We start from the raw sequence: 16,832 nt of genomic DNA, 5'->3' as shown, positions 1-16,832 counted from the left end.
TCCACACCATGTTTTAATACAGTTTAATTCATCTACTTTAAATTCACACCTTTAGTTAATTCGGATCAATTTTCCTCAGTGTCCCTGTGTAGACGAGCCCTGAGAAGGCAAAAGAATTTGATTGTCCTGAGACAAGAAAGCAAAAAGGGATTAGTTTGTGTTTGATTATGAATGGGAGGATGGGAAAAATGTATGATTTTAAAATTTAAATTCAAAGTGGATTTCTTTAGTAGGTCGCTGGATACAACACTGGTTTCATACAGCTTGGAGTTTTCAAATTAATAGCCGAAACAAATCATTCCAACTGATTTGGAACTTTGGGCTGATTTGGAACTGAGAAAGGCGCAGCAAAGCCTTGCTGAAATGATACAAACTACTAGAAATTCTTCACTGTTCTTGTGAAGAAAAGATTTCAGCAGATTTAGCCACACACGAGCCCCTGAAGGGCAAAACTTCAACTGATCAACAGTCAAGAGGCTCTTAGGACTTCCAGCAGAATGTGAACTCTCATAACAATGAATATGTACACAGAAAGATACAAAAGGTCTATCGGACAATTAGACTTGCTTAGACTTTGTTCCTACAGATATTTAATTGTTCAGTCGTTTAAGAGTTAAGACTGTGTTTATGTTAAAAAAAAGTGTTTTATAAAAGCAGCAACTGTGCTGTACATTTTCATTAATACAGATAAATTGGGTGATTGGGGAACACACAATTTTTTGTGTTGGGGTAAGGAATAGGAGTCAGAGAAAAAAGTTTGGCAGATGGGAGGATGGAGGGATAGGAAAATGTTTCATAAGCCTGAGAAAAAATGCTAAGAATTGAACACATGAGGAGCCACAAGACATCAGAGATTAAAACCCTTTGTATTTTATGCACAGAAGAATTGTTCATAGATTCAAAGATCATACTACGAGGCTGTTCCTGGCTCAGGATTGAATCCTTTAATTTCTGAGCCTAGAACAGGTATAATTTCAGGGGGAAATTATATATCTGAGGGGAAAAGGAATAAACTCTTCTATAGATGGTGGATTTTCTTTTAATTCGTGGGGTTTTGAAGATGAGGTGGTTATCAGCATGTGTTTGAAGTACTGTGCAGTTTATCACATGGATGTCACCTCCATGTATGCATTGTATATGAGAGTATTTTTATACATTTCTCACATGCACAGTTAGGATGTGTTTTGGGTTTAAATGTAACCTTTTGGTGACCTCCAAAAACTCAATCCAGTAACAACAGTATATTTTTAACTTTAATGTATCGCTTATTATTAATAGTTAGGCATAAGAAAGATAATCATTTTCATTTGCTGATAAGAATGGAGCCAAATATAACATGAATAGATTTCGTGCATTTATAACTTTTCCATCACTTGTTACCTCTCTCTCATTAATTTTAACGGTTACCCACTAGATAGCTTTAATATACAAACCCAGTAGTTATGGTCTCATCTAGTGCAGACAAAGAAAACAGATGAGTATCACTATTTTATTGTACTTTCTATCTCTGAGAAATGGTACATCTATGAGTTTAAAACAGTGATATCTGAAAAAGAAGTGATATGGCTAAACCTACTTTGATTATCAGAAAATAAAATATCAAAGTGTGTATTATTATATGTATACAACAGGGCCAACTGAACAATTTTGGTCAAAATTATTTTTTTTTACAGAAAATTTTATTTTCGACTAAACAAGTATTTTTATGAAAAGTGTCTGCTTTCTGCAGAAACTGCTGAGTTTTCATCAAAAACTCTCTGAACAAACATTGAAAATATTCAGTTTTTGGCAGAAAATGTTTGATTTATCCACACAAAGTTAAAAATTTTCATGGGAGAAAACAACATTTGCTGATCTGCTATAGTATATAAAATAGACTTTTAAAAAAACTGATACTGTGATAACAAATCTTCAGTCAGAATATAGAAATACCCTCAGCTTTATAAATAATTTTACCTTGGGGAGTATGCTACTATCCCATTAAACCCATTTGTTCTACTGTACCTGGTAATAAGTTCTTCTGCAGCTTGTGAACACAGCTGGATCTGTGCAACTTCTTCTTCCATAGCCAACTCAACAGCCTGTTGAGGGTACAAGTGAGATCGGAGGACAGGTTTGCAGGAATCATACTTCTGTTTGTCTTCCCAAGACTTTAGGGTATTTTCAAAAGCCTGATGAAAATGGTATGATACATTAGCTGACAGTACTTGCCGTTTTTTATTTAAGCTTATTAGGCACACAGATTAGTACATCATTTTACATAAATATTACAAATACTCCACACTATAAATGGTGTTTAAAATTAGTATTAGAGAACAACAGTTACTTCTGTGAGTAACCTCTCTCCCCTGTCCTCTGTAAAATATGCTGTTAGAGATAAATTTACATTAAGACATTACTGTAGGCATTACTTGTCAGGACAAGATGTTCTGAACCTTATGCTGAGCACAGTGGGAATCTAACAGTCATGCAGAGTCCAAACATGAAAACAAGAAAAAAAAAGAAAAGAAAAAAAAAGCCCTAACAAACTTGCTTTAAACAACAAAGTAGCTATCATAACACAGGTCATGATGAAGGGAGAGGACTGAATTCAGCATCCACTCAGACCAATGGACAGAGGAACTATGGGGAAGTTAGGAGCGTTTACACCAGGGGAGGGCAAACTACGTCCCGCAGGCTGGATCCGGCCCATCAGGGTTTTCAATCCGGCCTACCCTAGCCCCGTGCCGCTCCTGGAAGCAGCTGGCACCATGTCCCTGCGGCCCCTGGGGGATGGAGAGGCACAGGGCTCCATGTATTGCCCTCGCCTCCAGGCACCGTCCCCCGCAGGTCCCATTGGCCGGGAACAGGAAACCGCAGCCAATGGGAGCTTTGGGGGTAGTACCCACAGGTGAGGGCAGTGTGCTGCGGAGCCGCCTGCCCCACCCCACCCCCATAAGCCACTCCCGGACATGCTGGTCACTTCCAGGAGTGGCGCGGGGCCAGGGCAGGCAGGAAGCCTGCCTTAGCCCTGCTGTGTGCCGCTGCCACCCCAGAGCCACTCGAGGTAAGTGGCGCCGGGCTGGAGCCTGCACTCTGAACCCCCTGCACTGAGGCCCCTAACCCCCTGCCAAACCCCTCCTGCACCCCAACCCCCTGCCCTGAGCCCCCAACCCCCTGCCCTGAGCTCCCTGCTGCACCCCGCATCCCTCCTGCACCCCAAACCTCTGCCCTGAGCCCCCTCCCACACCCTGCACTCCAACCCCCTGCCCCAGTCCTACATTCATGGCCCTGCATACAATTTCCCCACCCAGATGCGGCCCTCAGGCCAAAAAGTTTGCCCACCCCTGATTTACACCCTTGATTCTAGAATGGTAGAATAGTGCACATTCCCCCAGAGGCTAACTGGTTTGAAATGGGTTCTGTTACTATTTGGCAGAGCATGCGATCTTGCTGCGGCAGTCATGAAGAAGGCACGTTATATACCTTATTACCTAGTAATTGTAGCTAAAACTTTCAATTTATGATAAAGTACAAAGCTAGTGTCTGAAAGAGCAAGTATATTATAGTCACTAATACTCTTATGTTTATACAAAAGTATACATAGTACTACAGGCAAAGCCAGATAATCAGAATGTTTCCTCTTGGAAGTCTGAGGATTTCATCTCATCAAAAAAAGAAATAATGTTATGGTCAGACATTCTAGCAGGTGGCAAAGATAAGAGTTAAGCTATTTGTGTACAAGACCATATCTGTACCAATCTTTTATTTATTATTTCATAAGCTCTTTTCTCTTGTTATAATAGAACCAAGTTGTTATAATAATGGCACTAATGAAATATCCCATACAAAAGATAAAAGGCTTTCTATAACTTACTCTGTCTCGTGTTAGCATCTGAGCTCTGTTTTTATGTACAATTTTAATAACTCCTGGGGGCTGGATCCATGCCTCTCCATCTACTTGCACTGGAACTCCTTCATCTCCAAGTATGGTGATCTTTACTGACCGACACTGAAAGAGAGTAAACATGTTAGTTCACAGAGTAATATATATTAATGAAATTGACAGTCCACCTGCATTAGACTGGTTGTTAGGAGCTGTGGCTTCTATCCAGGTTTGTCTTGAGGGTAAAACACTGTTGTATTTCATTCATCATTTATGATGACTTGTTACCCGTTAAAATTAAAGCCAAGTCAATATTTTATTAATGTATAATGCAGTAGTTGTCTAGACTACCTCTTTTCTCTGCAGCCTCCCAGCATGCCAGCTATCTTGGTTGCTTTCCAACAAGACACATACCTGAGCTATTCTGTGGTGCTGCAATTTGATGACTCTTGAAACTGCCATCTGCATGCTGCCAAATACTGCAACAACTTCTAAGATTTTATCATCAAATGATGGTGCCCCAAATATCTGAGAGGAAAAGAAAATATTATTATTAGACTCTAAGCTCTTATTGCAATCTACACAGTGCAAGGATTCTGTCTCCTTTTATGTCTGGTGCAATTCCAAACACACTTTAGGTATTTAAATAGTAGAACTAATGTATCTGAAAAATAAAATTTTAGATTCAAGTATGTATAAATTATACCATCACTTGAACATAGCAAAGAACTGTCATAACAAGGGTGATCATAATGACAATTAAAGTACTTGAAAGCCACAATATATTATCCATATATAGCAGGGGTCGGCAACCTTTCAGAAGTGGTGTGCCGAGTCTTCATTTATTCACTCTAATTTAAGGTTTTGCGTGCCAGTAATACATTTTAATGTTTTTAGAAGATTTCTTTCTATAAGTCTATAATATATAACTTAATTATTGTTGTATGTAAAGTAAATAAGGTTTTTAAAATGTTTAAGAAACTTCATTAAAATTTAAATTAAAATGTAGAGCTCCCCAGACCGGTGGCCAGGACCCGGGCAGTGTGAGTGCCACTGAAAATCAGCTCGTGTGCCGCCTTCGGCACGCGTGCCATAGGTTGCCAACTCCTGATATATAAAGTTGGTGGCGGGTTTAAATGCATATACTGAGATATGTTAGTCAACTCAAGATTAAGGTGGCAAACAAAACTATGCTAATCTTCAACTGGTCAATATTTCTAAAGTCCAAGAGTAATTAAGAAGGACATTTATTTTAACAGAGCTCAAAAGTGCTTATCTTTCTTCGTCCAGAATTCTCTTTAGACCATCTTCAAAATCTATATTGGTAAATGAAGTGTCAATGCCACTTCAATAATGCTGAAGAAGAATCTCATTTTACAGCATAAAATTCACCTGTTTTAATAATGAAAACTTTACTTGAACATTCTGGTTTTGTATCAAACTAATGCCCCAATCCAGCAAAGACTTAAGTACATGTCCATTGATTTCAATTGGACTAATCACAGGGCATAAAAGTCTTTGCAGCATCAGGACCTAACACTGAAAGCAGATTTTGTAAGTTAGCTTGGCAGTTCCCTAAAATAAAAAGTTTCTCTCTCTCTAGGATATTATATGACCCTCATCATCAAGGGCATGCAAATGTCTTACATGAATATAGAACAAAAAGATTATTCTTTGCCAGGTGCTTCTCCTTCCTTTTCTATTTCAAGTAACTTTTGATATATCCAGCTTCAGCTTACTTGCCTTTAAGAAAAAAATGAAAGCATTTCTTTCATCCCTAAAATTATTCTTAAAAAAGCAGAGATGAAATTATTATGCTGTTTCAAAGCATGGCACAATTATCTATTATGGTTTAACTTTTCTGCTGTATGATACAGACCAGCCTACCACTTTTTAAAAGAAAAATCAAGATACTAAATATGACGAATTAACTGAAGAAACATCCTTTAAAGACACTGAGTAATTTAATGTGAGACTTTGTTTATGTTTTTTTAACACTTATTAATTTGGTGAATCTTTTGGATTCCTCTTTAGCTGGATGAGACGGTCTTGCTTCTGTTTTTTCTCTTTTAAATATAAATTAATAGGTGGTGACTAGATTGACGTGTGTTAATATGTGGTGTTCTTTTTCTACTTTAGTGTACTTCAATTTCTTTGTGGTGATATTACTTAGTAATGTGCATTGTAGAATCAGTGAAAGCTGTTCTTATAAGTGTATATTAGAAATGCATTTGTAGCATACCATCTGTATAAAAACCTTTACCATACATTTTAAAAAGTGCAATTAACTTCTACAGTGAGGGCTCAGGCAAGAGCCTGAACAGAGAAATAAGAGTGTTCTGGACAGAAGAGTCACGCAAGAAGGCCTCTACACCACATGTGGCACTTGCACATCAGCAATAAACAGGCCAGTGCAACATCTCTTTTTGAAGTAAGCCTGGTCTGGCTTGGCCTAGGAATTTGGGCAGTGGCGTGTGGAGACATTTTTATTGAGACATGCAACAACTTTTTAATATGACAGATAAATTGTCCGTTGCTTATCCAACTGAAGATCAATGCAAACTTGTCCAAAAGTTTCTAACTGAATACAGGCTGCTAGGTGTTGCTGGCTTGTCCTGTGACATCAGTAGGCATTGTATTGGTTGTTTAAGTGGCTTTACTCCATACATTCTTTGTGTTGATGAAAAGTTGATAGGGCCAGAAGTACAGCTTGTTAAACCTCTATAGTGCAGTTAATCTAATGATCTGCCAGAAATGTACAAAGGCATGATATCTTATTAATAATTACTGACGCATTGAGTCATGCAAAGAGAGATGTTCCCTTCTTTACTTACATAAGGGCAAATTATTAAAATTATTAAAACCTTGTGTATACAATTCTGAGCTTGCATGGCATGCCTTTTTAGTCTCCTTCTTAGCATATGCACAACATGCCTCAGGTGGCACATGATCAGGATTCATCACTGAATGTGGTCTGCTGGTTGGATCATTAGCTTCCCAAGCTTGGGCTGGGTACTTACAGGGAGTGTGACATGAACACTGAGCCATGCCCCCGGCCTTTTTAGTGACATTCCACAAAATGGCATCCTCCACGCAGTGTGAACTGAGGAGGATGCCTTTTTGGACCACATTTGAATTCTGAGGCATGCAGTGCTTGCATAGCATAACACAGATGGCATGCCCCTGCATTTGCCCCCTCAATTTGTCCTTTACTTGTAACCAGTGGACCGGAAATTACTCCAGGATACCACTTTTCCATCTTCCCAGGAACTGGATTACAGCCTACTCACAAGTTGGGATCAATTCCATTCCCCCTGCTTGTTTACAAAAGCCCATTTAGCTTGTGTTTTATCTTTAGTGCAGAGATGGGTGTTGTTATTTTCTGGTTTCTCTGCATGTCTAATTTACTTGCATAGAACTTCTGTAGCACGCTTTTTTTCAACAACAACAAAAGAAATAACAGTCTTCTAAGAATTCAAATTCAAGGATTAGCATTCCCCCTTTTTCCCCCTGGGTTCTGCTTCTAATCTCCCTGTTCTTTCCAAACGAACAAACTCCCTGGGATAACTCCCCGTATACAAAATTCAGTAAGTGTGTTGTGGCAAACACAGCCAGGCTCACTGAGCAATATTTTAGGAATAGACATCGCTGTCAAGACGGCGACTTTCTTCTGTTCAGATAAGCAGAACCAGCAACCTCTCAAAGACTACTGTCAGTATTGCTCTGTTGATCAGTCACCTGAGACGGCACAAAGAGCAGTGGGTTGTGCACCTAACCTCCCACAGAATAAATGTGTCACCTTCGTGACACGTTTAATTATGAGTAGCAACAAGGTTGCTCCCAGACATACGTGTGTGCTGCATACAAATATGATTGCTAGAACAGTCTTCCTCTCTTTCTTGACCCTCTGGGAAAAAAAGCAAAAATTCCTGAACATAACCTGGATGGATGTTAGGGAAATTTCCATGCCGCAAACATGAATATGGAGGCCACCAAAATGCTAGATATCTTTACTCAAATGCAGCTTGAGCTGACTGCCATGCTCAAAAGACTTGTACTATGAATAGGAAAAAGACTCCAAAGAATAAGAAATAATGTTTTTGATGAAGAAGGGGGAAAAAAGGGGTGAGGGATTGTGAACAGTAAGAAAGTTAAGCACTTTGGGGGAAATGTTAGGGATAGTCTATGTTAAAACACAATCTTACTAACAAGTCTAATTTTAAATGATAATTAAATATACAAAACCATGCCAAAGCAATGCTGTGATTCAGACTTCACACACACTAAATCAGGAGATTCAAAATTATGGTAATCCCACAGCAATCACACTAGATCATTCGTACATAAAGTACACTTCAACAGTAAGAATCCCATCTGGCATACCCTCAAAGCAGTGAAACAGTAATGTATGTAGTAAAGTGTCTGTGCAGTATAAGGTCTGTCAAGAAAAAAAAAGGACCATTTTGGATCAGTCCATAAGTTTACTGGCAACAATATATACAAGATATAGACATACAAAAAGATAATTAAAGGATTCTACAATTTTTAATCCTCTCTTCAATTAATTTATTCTCAGTCCCTGTTTTCAGATTCACCAATCCACCGACAGCTTTTTAAAGAATAGGAGCAAAATGAAGATGTAAGCTGTGGGAATGATATAGTTGGCCAGCTCCCTTTTCTGTTGGATATAGTGCACATAAAGTGTATGCACTGGGAAACCTTGATTACAGCAGATCATCAACTAGTACATAAAAGAGGAGAGGAATTGCTATTAACATTCATCATTGTTTGTAAAGGAGTCATGTCTAAAAATTCCACCTTTATAGCCATATATTCTTTAAGTATTGAGCCCTACTTGGAAATGCTGGTGACTTTAAGGGGAGGAGAAAGGAAAGAAAAGATAAAATGGAAATCCAAGTGACATATTTTCAGTAAAAATGGAAAAGCTTAATGCAAGAGTGCACACATTTCTAAACTGAAACCACCTTACGGAACAATAGCTTCCTGATAATTATCCAGACTATATACCTGTACTATTACAATTAAATAAGAACAACAATAGTGCAAAGTGTTTTTTGTAATTTTTGTTTCCAAAGGTTACTTTTCTTTAATGTTACTTACATCATCCTCTTTGGTTCCACCCCAGAAATTAGTCCCACCAGCATAGCTTGGAATATTTAGCACAGCTATGCCCTGTAGACTGGGAAGGGGGATGTATTGTCCATCACACTGTAATGCATAAAAACCTATGTGAGAATGTAAGACAAATGACCTGATAAAGTAATCAACCATTTCTAATTCACAAAGCATTTCAACAGAGCCAGCAATGGAAGCTAAAGTCAATATTGCATTAGTAGCTCTATGAGAGTCTATTTTTCCTATGCTGTGGAGTAGCTCTGCATGAATCTATTCTTCACACACTAATCAAGATTTTTTCTTAAACTACAAAATATTTGAGCTACAAATATCTGCAACAGTGTCAAAAGGTAACTCTCTCTGTCCCTTCATAGAAATTTGCTCAAGTTCCCAGCAGTATCTTTATGCATTTATATGTCAGTCTCTAACTACTAGGAATTTGGAGGTTTCTTGCACCTTCTCCTGAAGCATATGGGGCTGGCTGCTGCCAATGACAGAATACTGGGCTATCAGGACTGATCTTGGGGCATATGGTCCAGCATGTCTACTCTCTTCTAACCAGAAATACTACTAACAGCAGATAGCATCTTTTAGTTGCAATTAGAACCTCATCACTGGAAAAATAACTATACTACTGCAGTGAAAAGTGGTCAAATGAGCCTACAAAATATTATAAGCAAATATAAAATGAAAAATTATTAATATGTTAAAACAATGTATAAAATGTTAATAAAATGTAAAAAGCTGTGTAAGAATATATAAAAAGAGGACTACTGCTTTCTTAAATAAACTAATACACTGTAGCATTCCATTTGTCAACCACATAATGACAGAAGCCATTGCAGCATATCTACTTGTTAACTCTTGGATAAAGCCTAGAAAAAAATTGCTATGAAAAATGAGAAAAAGTACTTATTGTGAGATTTCACTTTAAACTTGAGATTTCATTGGATGTTGCCACCTTCATCTCTCATTATTTCAAAAAAGGCATCATTTACCCGTTGGATAATTAGAATCCCACCCTGCAGAGGTATTCATAGTCTTGCTAAACTATTGTTATTTACATAACATCTAGAGTATGCTAGATCCTTTGCTAAATATGCAAGAAGAGTGTTTCCTACCCTGAAGTGCTTACAATATAATCAGACAAACAATGAAAGATGGAGGGAAAGGATTTAATAAACCAGCACAATGAGAAAGGTGGAGTTAAGCAGAAGTCTTGTTTGTGCTTATATGCTTGGCTTCACTTCTATATCTGCCTCAATGCCCTTAACTGTTCATGCCCAATTGCTATCCCATGATGAAAAGATTTCTTTCACCATTTCCTTTGTACTTCACATTGTCCACTTCTGACAATTTACAGAAAAACAGCCAGTCAGAAGATGAAATTCCAAACATGCAAACAGTCTCTGGAACAGTCCCTCTTTCTACATCCCCTATCTCCTAAAATACTTTGACAACTCTAGCTGCTGCTAAAAAGTAACCCTGGAGTCAGTGTGAGAACAGTTTTGGAAATACAACATATTGAACCCACTTCTGAAAAACTGTCCCAAAATGTATTAGAAATATGCTTAGTAGCACCTGTGATCTCTGGTTTTATATTATTCCACCTTAGCAGCAATTCAAAATATAAAAACTTAAAATATGACAGTATCCAAAGTATGACATGAAATTAATAGATGTGACTGTGTCACTTGTGAGTTATAGTATATGATTAGTTCTAACTCTTGGACAATGACTAATTTTATTTCACTCTTCAATGCTGTGTATTTTATCACAGCACATAACACATATAATTATGTAAGACAATACTAAATATGAAACTTTCACTGACTTTTCTAGTTCCAAAAATATTCAGAAATAATTATGAAAAGGTCAGATTTGAATGCTAAAATATATCTTATTCAAAAGAAATATTACATTTGCAGGTTCTTAAATTAGAAATCTACCTGGAGCATACATAATGTTCTTTCCTATCATCATCTTCACTAACTACAGCACAATTTCTAGATAATTGCTAAATCCTTAGATAATGGAAACTTGCTTCTATAATACTAAACCCTTCTAAAGCGCACTCAAGAGAAAGAGAGTTACAATAAATTAAAATTACTCTCTCAGCTTAACAGGTATCTTCATATAAATAACATGAACTTTCAGATAAAATATTTAGTGCAAAGAAAAGGACAATGCATGTTCTTTCCTTCCCCCATCAAACTTTGGAAGAAAACTTATGTAACCACTTCCCAGACTTGTATCACGGCTAATCTCTTGCTACATCTGAACTTGTTAAGATTAATGTCTTTTTCAAGTTCCTGGTATTTTGAAAAAGGCTTAAATTTGGTTTTAGAACTAGAATAGGAACTAGCCAGATTGAATTGATTTATACATGTATCTGTGTTGTGGAAAGACACAATATCTTCCTACTTTTACACAGTTCCCTCAATATTGGAATTAGGAAAGTCTCTCTAAATGCCCTGGTTCTTTATGTACTAAATTCATCTGTCATTTATCATGAAGTCATTTAAAATCATTCTTAAGCCTTCTTTTCCAAGATGTTTATTAGTACTTCATATAGACATTTAGTCAGCTTCCATACTAGCCTAGCTAAACCAACCTGATAGAATTAATGATCTTTTTTTTCTGTAATGTATATTGTTGTTCTTGAGACCCACTCTCTAGTCAGTGTGCCCCAAAAGCTCCCCCAAACCTCTTATTGGTGTCAGTGAGACATGCATATTGAGAAAACAGATCCCTTAGAGTCTATTGTCTCCTTAATTATATGAAACATTATTATAGTGACAATGATAAAAGTTATTCAGAAACATTAAACGCCATACTTTTGCAGATTTCAAAATGCTGATTGTGTGTCCAAGCATTCACATTGTGATTAACTTCTCATCCACCGCATTTCACAGATTACATTTATGAGGGACAGACTTTTCATAGTTTCACCTAACTTGTTAGGTACAAAACAAGTGAGATATTTCAAGATGATCCCCATGTTCTGCACTGTAAATTTTAATGGCAAAAACTCATCAAATCTGTAAATAAAATAAATATTACCTCAAGCTGAACTTTTTGTTCTAAGTTCTTATAGGTTCTTTGCAGTAACTCTTTGGTACCAAGCACTCCATACCACATCATGTTCTTCGTCCGGCTTCTGGAAATAAGTAAATAAAAATTAATATACTGAAGCACGCAATTTGTTATGTATCAAAGCTGTGGAAAGAGTCAAAAGTTAAGGATATAAAATAAAGCAAACAGAATAACAACATTAAGAAAAATTAAATGCCTCTGCTTTATCACTAAGAACTCCATTACCGGCACTTTTCAGGGTGTTCCTCTCGTTTATTATTAAATTCTAATGAAATTTTTGCATCTAATCCAATTCCAAAGTAGTTGTTCATGACACATTTTTCTGAATATCCTTCCCTGTGAAAAGAATAAATATATGTAAGTATCCACTTATGAAGTTATCTGAACAATTATTTTAGGGCTTTGAGCTAGATTGTGGCTGGCCCTAGCACAGGCACATGACTGAGGCAGGGTGCAAAGCATTTGATTGATTGATCTTAGATACTTATGTGGCCCCATTACTCAGTACCTGGACCCCTCACAAACTTTAATGTATTTAAACTCACAACAACCCTGGAAGATAGGGAAGTGCTATTATCCCTATTTTACAGATGGAAAACTGAGGCACACAGGAAGTCTGTGATGGAGCAGGAAATTGCGCTCAGATCTCCCAAGTTCTAGGCTGGTGCCATAACCACTGGAGCATCCTTCCACTCTATAGCAGTCACAGGGACCATGGAGTGTAAGTCACCTCAAAAGGAACAGAAGAGACAGGGCCTTACTTCCACACCCCTATCTAGGAGAGCTTGCCCGGGGTGGAGGAGGTTGCATGCTCCTAAGGTGGACAGAGAACATGCTTCATGTGTGTATCAAGAAGCTCCACCGGTCACAATGCCTTCCAGTAATCCTGCTGTAGCAATGCAACTCTGCACTGCCTTTAACTCAGGGCCTCTGCCTAAAAGACACCATCTGGCTCTTTGAATTTATCTATAAAAATTGTGCTTCAAGGCTTGCGTTATTCATTACAATAATGAATTACAAAGTACAATTTGTAATTACAAAGTACAATTTCCTAAAGAAATGATTAAGGAAAAGAGACTGAACCCTAACATAGTCAATTTGAGAAAACAAGGAGATTTTCTTACAGTGAATCTGGATCAGGGTCAATAAATGGGGTAGCACCAAATGGATCAATGTTTGAAAGTAACATTTTGCTGATAATTGAACTCCCCGCAATAGAGGCAGCTAATCCAGCTCTTAAACCTGAAGGAGAAAACACAGAAACAAAACAATATTTGTTAATGTAACGCATGCAATTCTGAGAAATAGTATTGTCTATAGCCAAGCACAGGATGGACAGGAAGTGCGCTTTCTCGGACAGCTCTGCTACCGCACCTAAGTTCTTACCTACATTACCTCTCTCTTCCAGTTTTGGCCTCTCTTGAGCAGAAAGACAACTGAGTTGAATTCGGTGGTGGGGTTCACTGTCCACCACTGGATAAAAATGTCATGATTTCAATCCAAGACTACGGAGGTGACAGGTTGCACAGTAATTAACTGACTCACCTAATGCCACTGAAGGTTACCATATTTTTCATCTCTTAGTCCAGTCACCCAGTCTCCAAACTATTTCATTACTTTGGGGTGGTTTGGGGGAGAGTTGGGGGGGGCAGGCTTCCACAGTGGGATCATTGTTCATGCAGCCTATCAGCTCATTTAGAATCTTTGAGAAATGCTTAACTCCTTAATTCAGCTTGATAAATGTACGTTCAACAGGGAGTTCTTCTCTTGCCACCCTTTTATACAAGAGAAATTCTCTGCAAAACGTGTAAAGCCACCACTCTGATCTCCTAGAGAGGGGTTGAAGGCAAGTGAGAGAAGGACAGAGCAGACAGAACAAACAAGTATGGGTGAAAAAATGAGGGCAAGGGGACTAGAGAACAGAAAGACAGAAGTCAGATGGGATAGGGAGGAAAGAGAGACAGAGGCAGGTGTAAGATCACAGAAATACAAGTTAAATGAAAATAAATAAGAAAGACAAAAGAGGAGAGGCTGGCAGGGATAATTTGACTAATGAGCTAAGAAACAATTCTTGTTTCTACCATGGGAACGGTCAGAGCCTGATTAGCTTTGCCCACTGGAAAGTTGGCAACCCTGCCATGCCCATTTTGGCTAATATCAAAGTAACATGCACAATTGTGTTTAATTAATGCAGATAGAAATTTGCTTTCAAAAGTTTTTAGTTAAAGTAATCTACAAACAGTACGTGCTTAGTTTCAATATACACCTCTACCTCGATATAACGCTGTCCTCGGGAGGCAAAAAAATCTTACCACATTATAGGTGAAACCGTGTTATATTGAACTTGCTTTGATCCACTGGAGTGCGCAGCCCCGCACACACACCCCCTCCCCCCCGGAGCACTGTGTTATATCCGAATTCGTGTTATATCGGGTCGGGTTTTATCGAGGCAGAGGTATATTGTTAATACTGATAATGAAAGTTCATTAAGCCAGTGTTTTAGCAATGCTTTCTGGTATACATTTTTACTTTGGGATGTGTACAGATTTTCTAACTGCTATTGTTGCAAAGTACCTTTTTACAGTTTAATTTATATTTTTACTGATAGGTATGTCCCCTTGGCATTTCATTCAGTCAAAAGATCATTTCTTACCTGATTCTGGCCCTTAGCCTCTTACTAGGCTAGCACAGCCTTCACCCACTAGGGGAGCAAGGTTCCTTTGACTCCACGATGAACACAGCCCTCTCATTTCTGCTCCTCATTCCCCAAACCAAGTGCAATGTTTTTGTAATGTATCTGTTGCTCATGACAGTGACCAGAAGCATTTTCAATTAACATACATTCTCTATGGTACCACACAAAGAGGTTATGCATATTAATTCACGAATATTTGTAAAGGTCTTTGACATCTCTGGGTGGAAGACACTATGTAAGTGCAAGGTATTATTATTTAACAACTAATTGTGGCATATAGCAAGGTACTGAAAGGACTAATGGTGTTCAGAATCATCATTACCTGGGCAGATTATCCTGGTGTTAAGTACAGGGAGGTTTTCTTTACTGGCTGCCACAGCTTGGGCAGAGAAAGAGCCAGTATGAGAGGGGACGCCCCGACTTGTATGTCGATCTGGAGATTTTGGTGCAGCTTTAACTATGCCAAAAAAAGAAGAAGAAATAACAAAGTTAGAACTAAATATACACCCACACACAAATTGTAGATACAATTGCATATGTGCTTATCTAAGATTCAGAGCCTCAACATATTGTACAAGCATGAGCTATTAATCTAACCTATTAACCCACTTTGAGATCTCTGGAGAACTGGCAAATATCTGTATTTTTTTGTATGAATATTGTGTGTCCCTCTGTGTGTTTGCTTGTGATGGGTTACTTGCTATGGAGTTAGATCAAAAGGAGTTGTTAAAGAAACCAAGCAGGAGAGATGAAATAATGCCCTAGAGAAGAAGCACCCCAGCAAATGTTGAAACACAATAATCAGGAATATAGCTGTGAAGATGTAGCTGTTTGCCAAGGCTGAGACTCTAGAGATCAAAAGACACCTATCTGTTAAAAGATCTGCCCTGCAGAAAGGGAGTGGGGAGAAAAGGTTGTCAGCTGCTGCAGGCTGACACAGACTGACAGAGAGTCCGGTCCTGCTGAAAGCACAATGTAACTTGGTCCCCAAGAGAATGCAGGACACCACGGCTAAGTCATATCTACTGAGGGGGCTGAGAAAGAACGCCAAGCGTAGTTAAGACAGTCAGCATATAGGTGTGTTATTTTAAATCCACTTCTTAGAGTGCTGTGCATCTTTGGCAAATAAATCACAATTTGTTTTAAAGAAACTGCTTCTCTGTTACTGCATATTATTATTGTCCAAAGGCTGCCGAAGGGAAGCTCTGATAGGTGCCATGCCCATGGAGACTGCTAGATATCCCAATTGGCAATTGGGGCGGGAGGGGGGGGTTATCCCAGAGACCCAGTCAGAGTGGATGGATCATGGTTATCCACCCCAAAGAGAAGTGGAGGCACATTCATACCTTGAAAGGGTGCAATCGGGGAACTGGAAAAGGATCTCAAAAGGGACAGCCTAAGCAGGGACTGTACCCAGAAATATCCCCATTTATGTATTTACTTCATTTATTCTATTCATGGAGAAACCCAGATGCAGGAAGTTCAAGTGATTAGCCCAAATGAAAATCCTCAGAGATACATAGAACAAGAACTCTGGAGTTCCCAACTTCCACTTCAATTCATTAGGGCATGTACTAATTTAATATTACCTTAAATACTGCACTTCATTTCTGATAAATGTAATAGGATGTCCCATTGAAAAAAATGGCAGAATTAAGAAGGAAAAAAAGGAAAAAAGTTTAAAAGATTTGCTGTAATAGGAATTATGTATAAGGCCACTAATCCACATCCAAAGTTCTTGGAGTGCTATATAATAATTTCATAATAAATTATAAACGAATCTAATAAAAACTGCTCTAATAAAACTAAAGAAAAATGGAAGAGAAAGGAAAACATTCTAATAGTTGGGGTAACAAGTAATCTATTATTAAGGGTAAGAGTCCTTACCATTTTTAAAAAACTTTGAGAATAAAAGCAAGTCTTTACTTGGTGTTTAAAGGAAGGGAGTGGAGGAGCTGTGGCAAATGTAAAGAGGAAACATCATAGAACCCACTACAGTTCAAGCCAGATTACCTGTCAACAGGGCCGGCTCCAGACCCC

At 38.2% G+C, this 16,832-nt stretch overlaps 1 protein-coding gene across 1 annotated transcript in view; it reads right to left on the bottom strand.

Annotated features, from left to right (window-relative positions):
* The window catches only part of DGKH (diacylglycerol kinase eta), a 118,517-nt gene that overhangs the window by 24,387 nt on the left and 77,298 nt on the right, over nt 1-16,832 (bottom strand). The window contains exons 16-23 of the mRNA XM_045012714.1: nt 15,115-15,249; nt 13,222-13,339; nt 12,323-12,433; nt 12,065-12,161; nt 8,987-9,094; nt 4,280-4,393; nt 3,857-3,991; nt 2,005-2,171 (exon numbers count right to left, since the gene is read on the bottom strand). Coding sequence (XP_044868649.1) covers nt 2,005-2,171; nt 3,857-3,991; nt 4,280-4,393; nt 8,987-9,094; nt 12,065-12,161; nt 12,323-12,433; nt 13,222-13,339; nt 15,115-15,249 — 985 coding nt within the window. The remainder of the gene's footprint in view (nt 1-2,004; nt 2,172-3,856; nt 3,992-4,279; nt 4,394-8,986; nt 9,095-12,064; nt 12,162-12,322; nt 12,434-13,221; nt 13,340-15,114; nt 15,250-16,832) is intronic.

This window comes from Mauremys mutica, chromosome 1 (genome assembly GCF_020497125.1).
Source record: "Mauremys mutica isolate MM-2020 ecotype Southern chromosome 1, ASM2049712v1, whole genome shotgun sequence".
In the NCBI taxonomy this organism is placed as follows: domain Eukaryota; kingdom Metazoa; phylum Chordata; order Testudines; family Geoemydidae; genus Mauremys; species Mauremys mutica.
The sequence above is the reverse complement of the archived record's forward strand: the minus strand, read 5'-3'. Positions and strand labels throughout refer to the sequence as shown.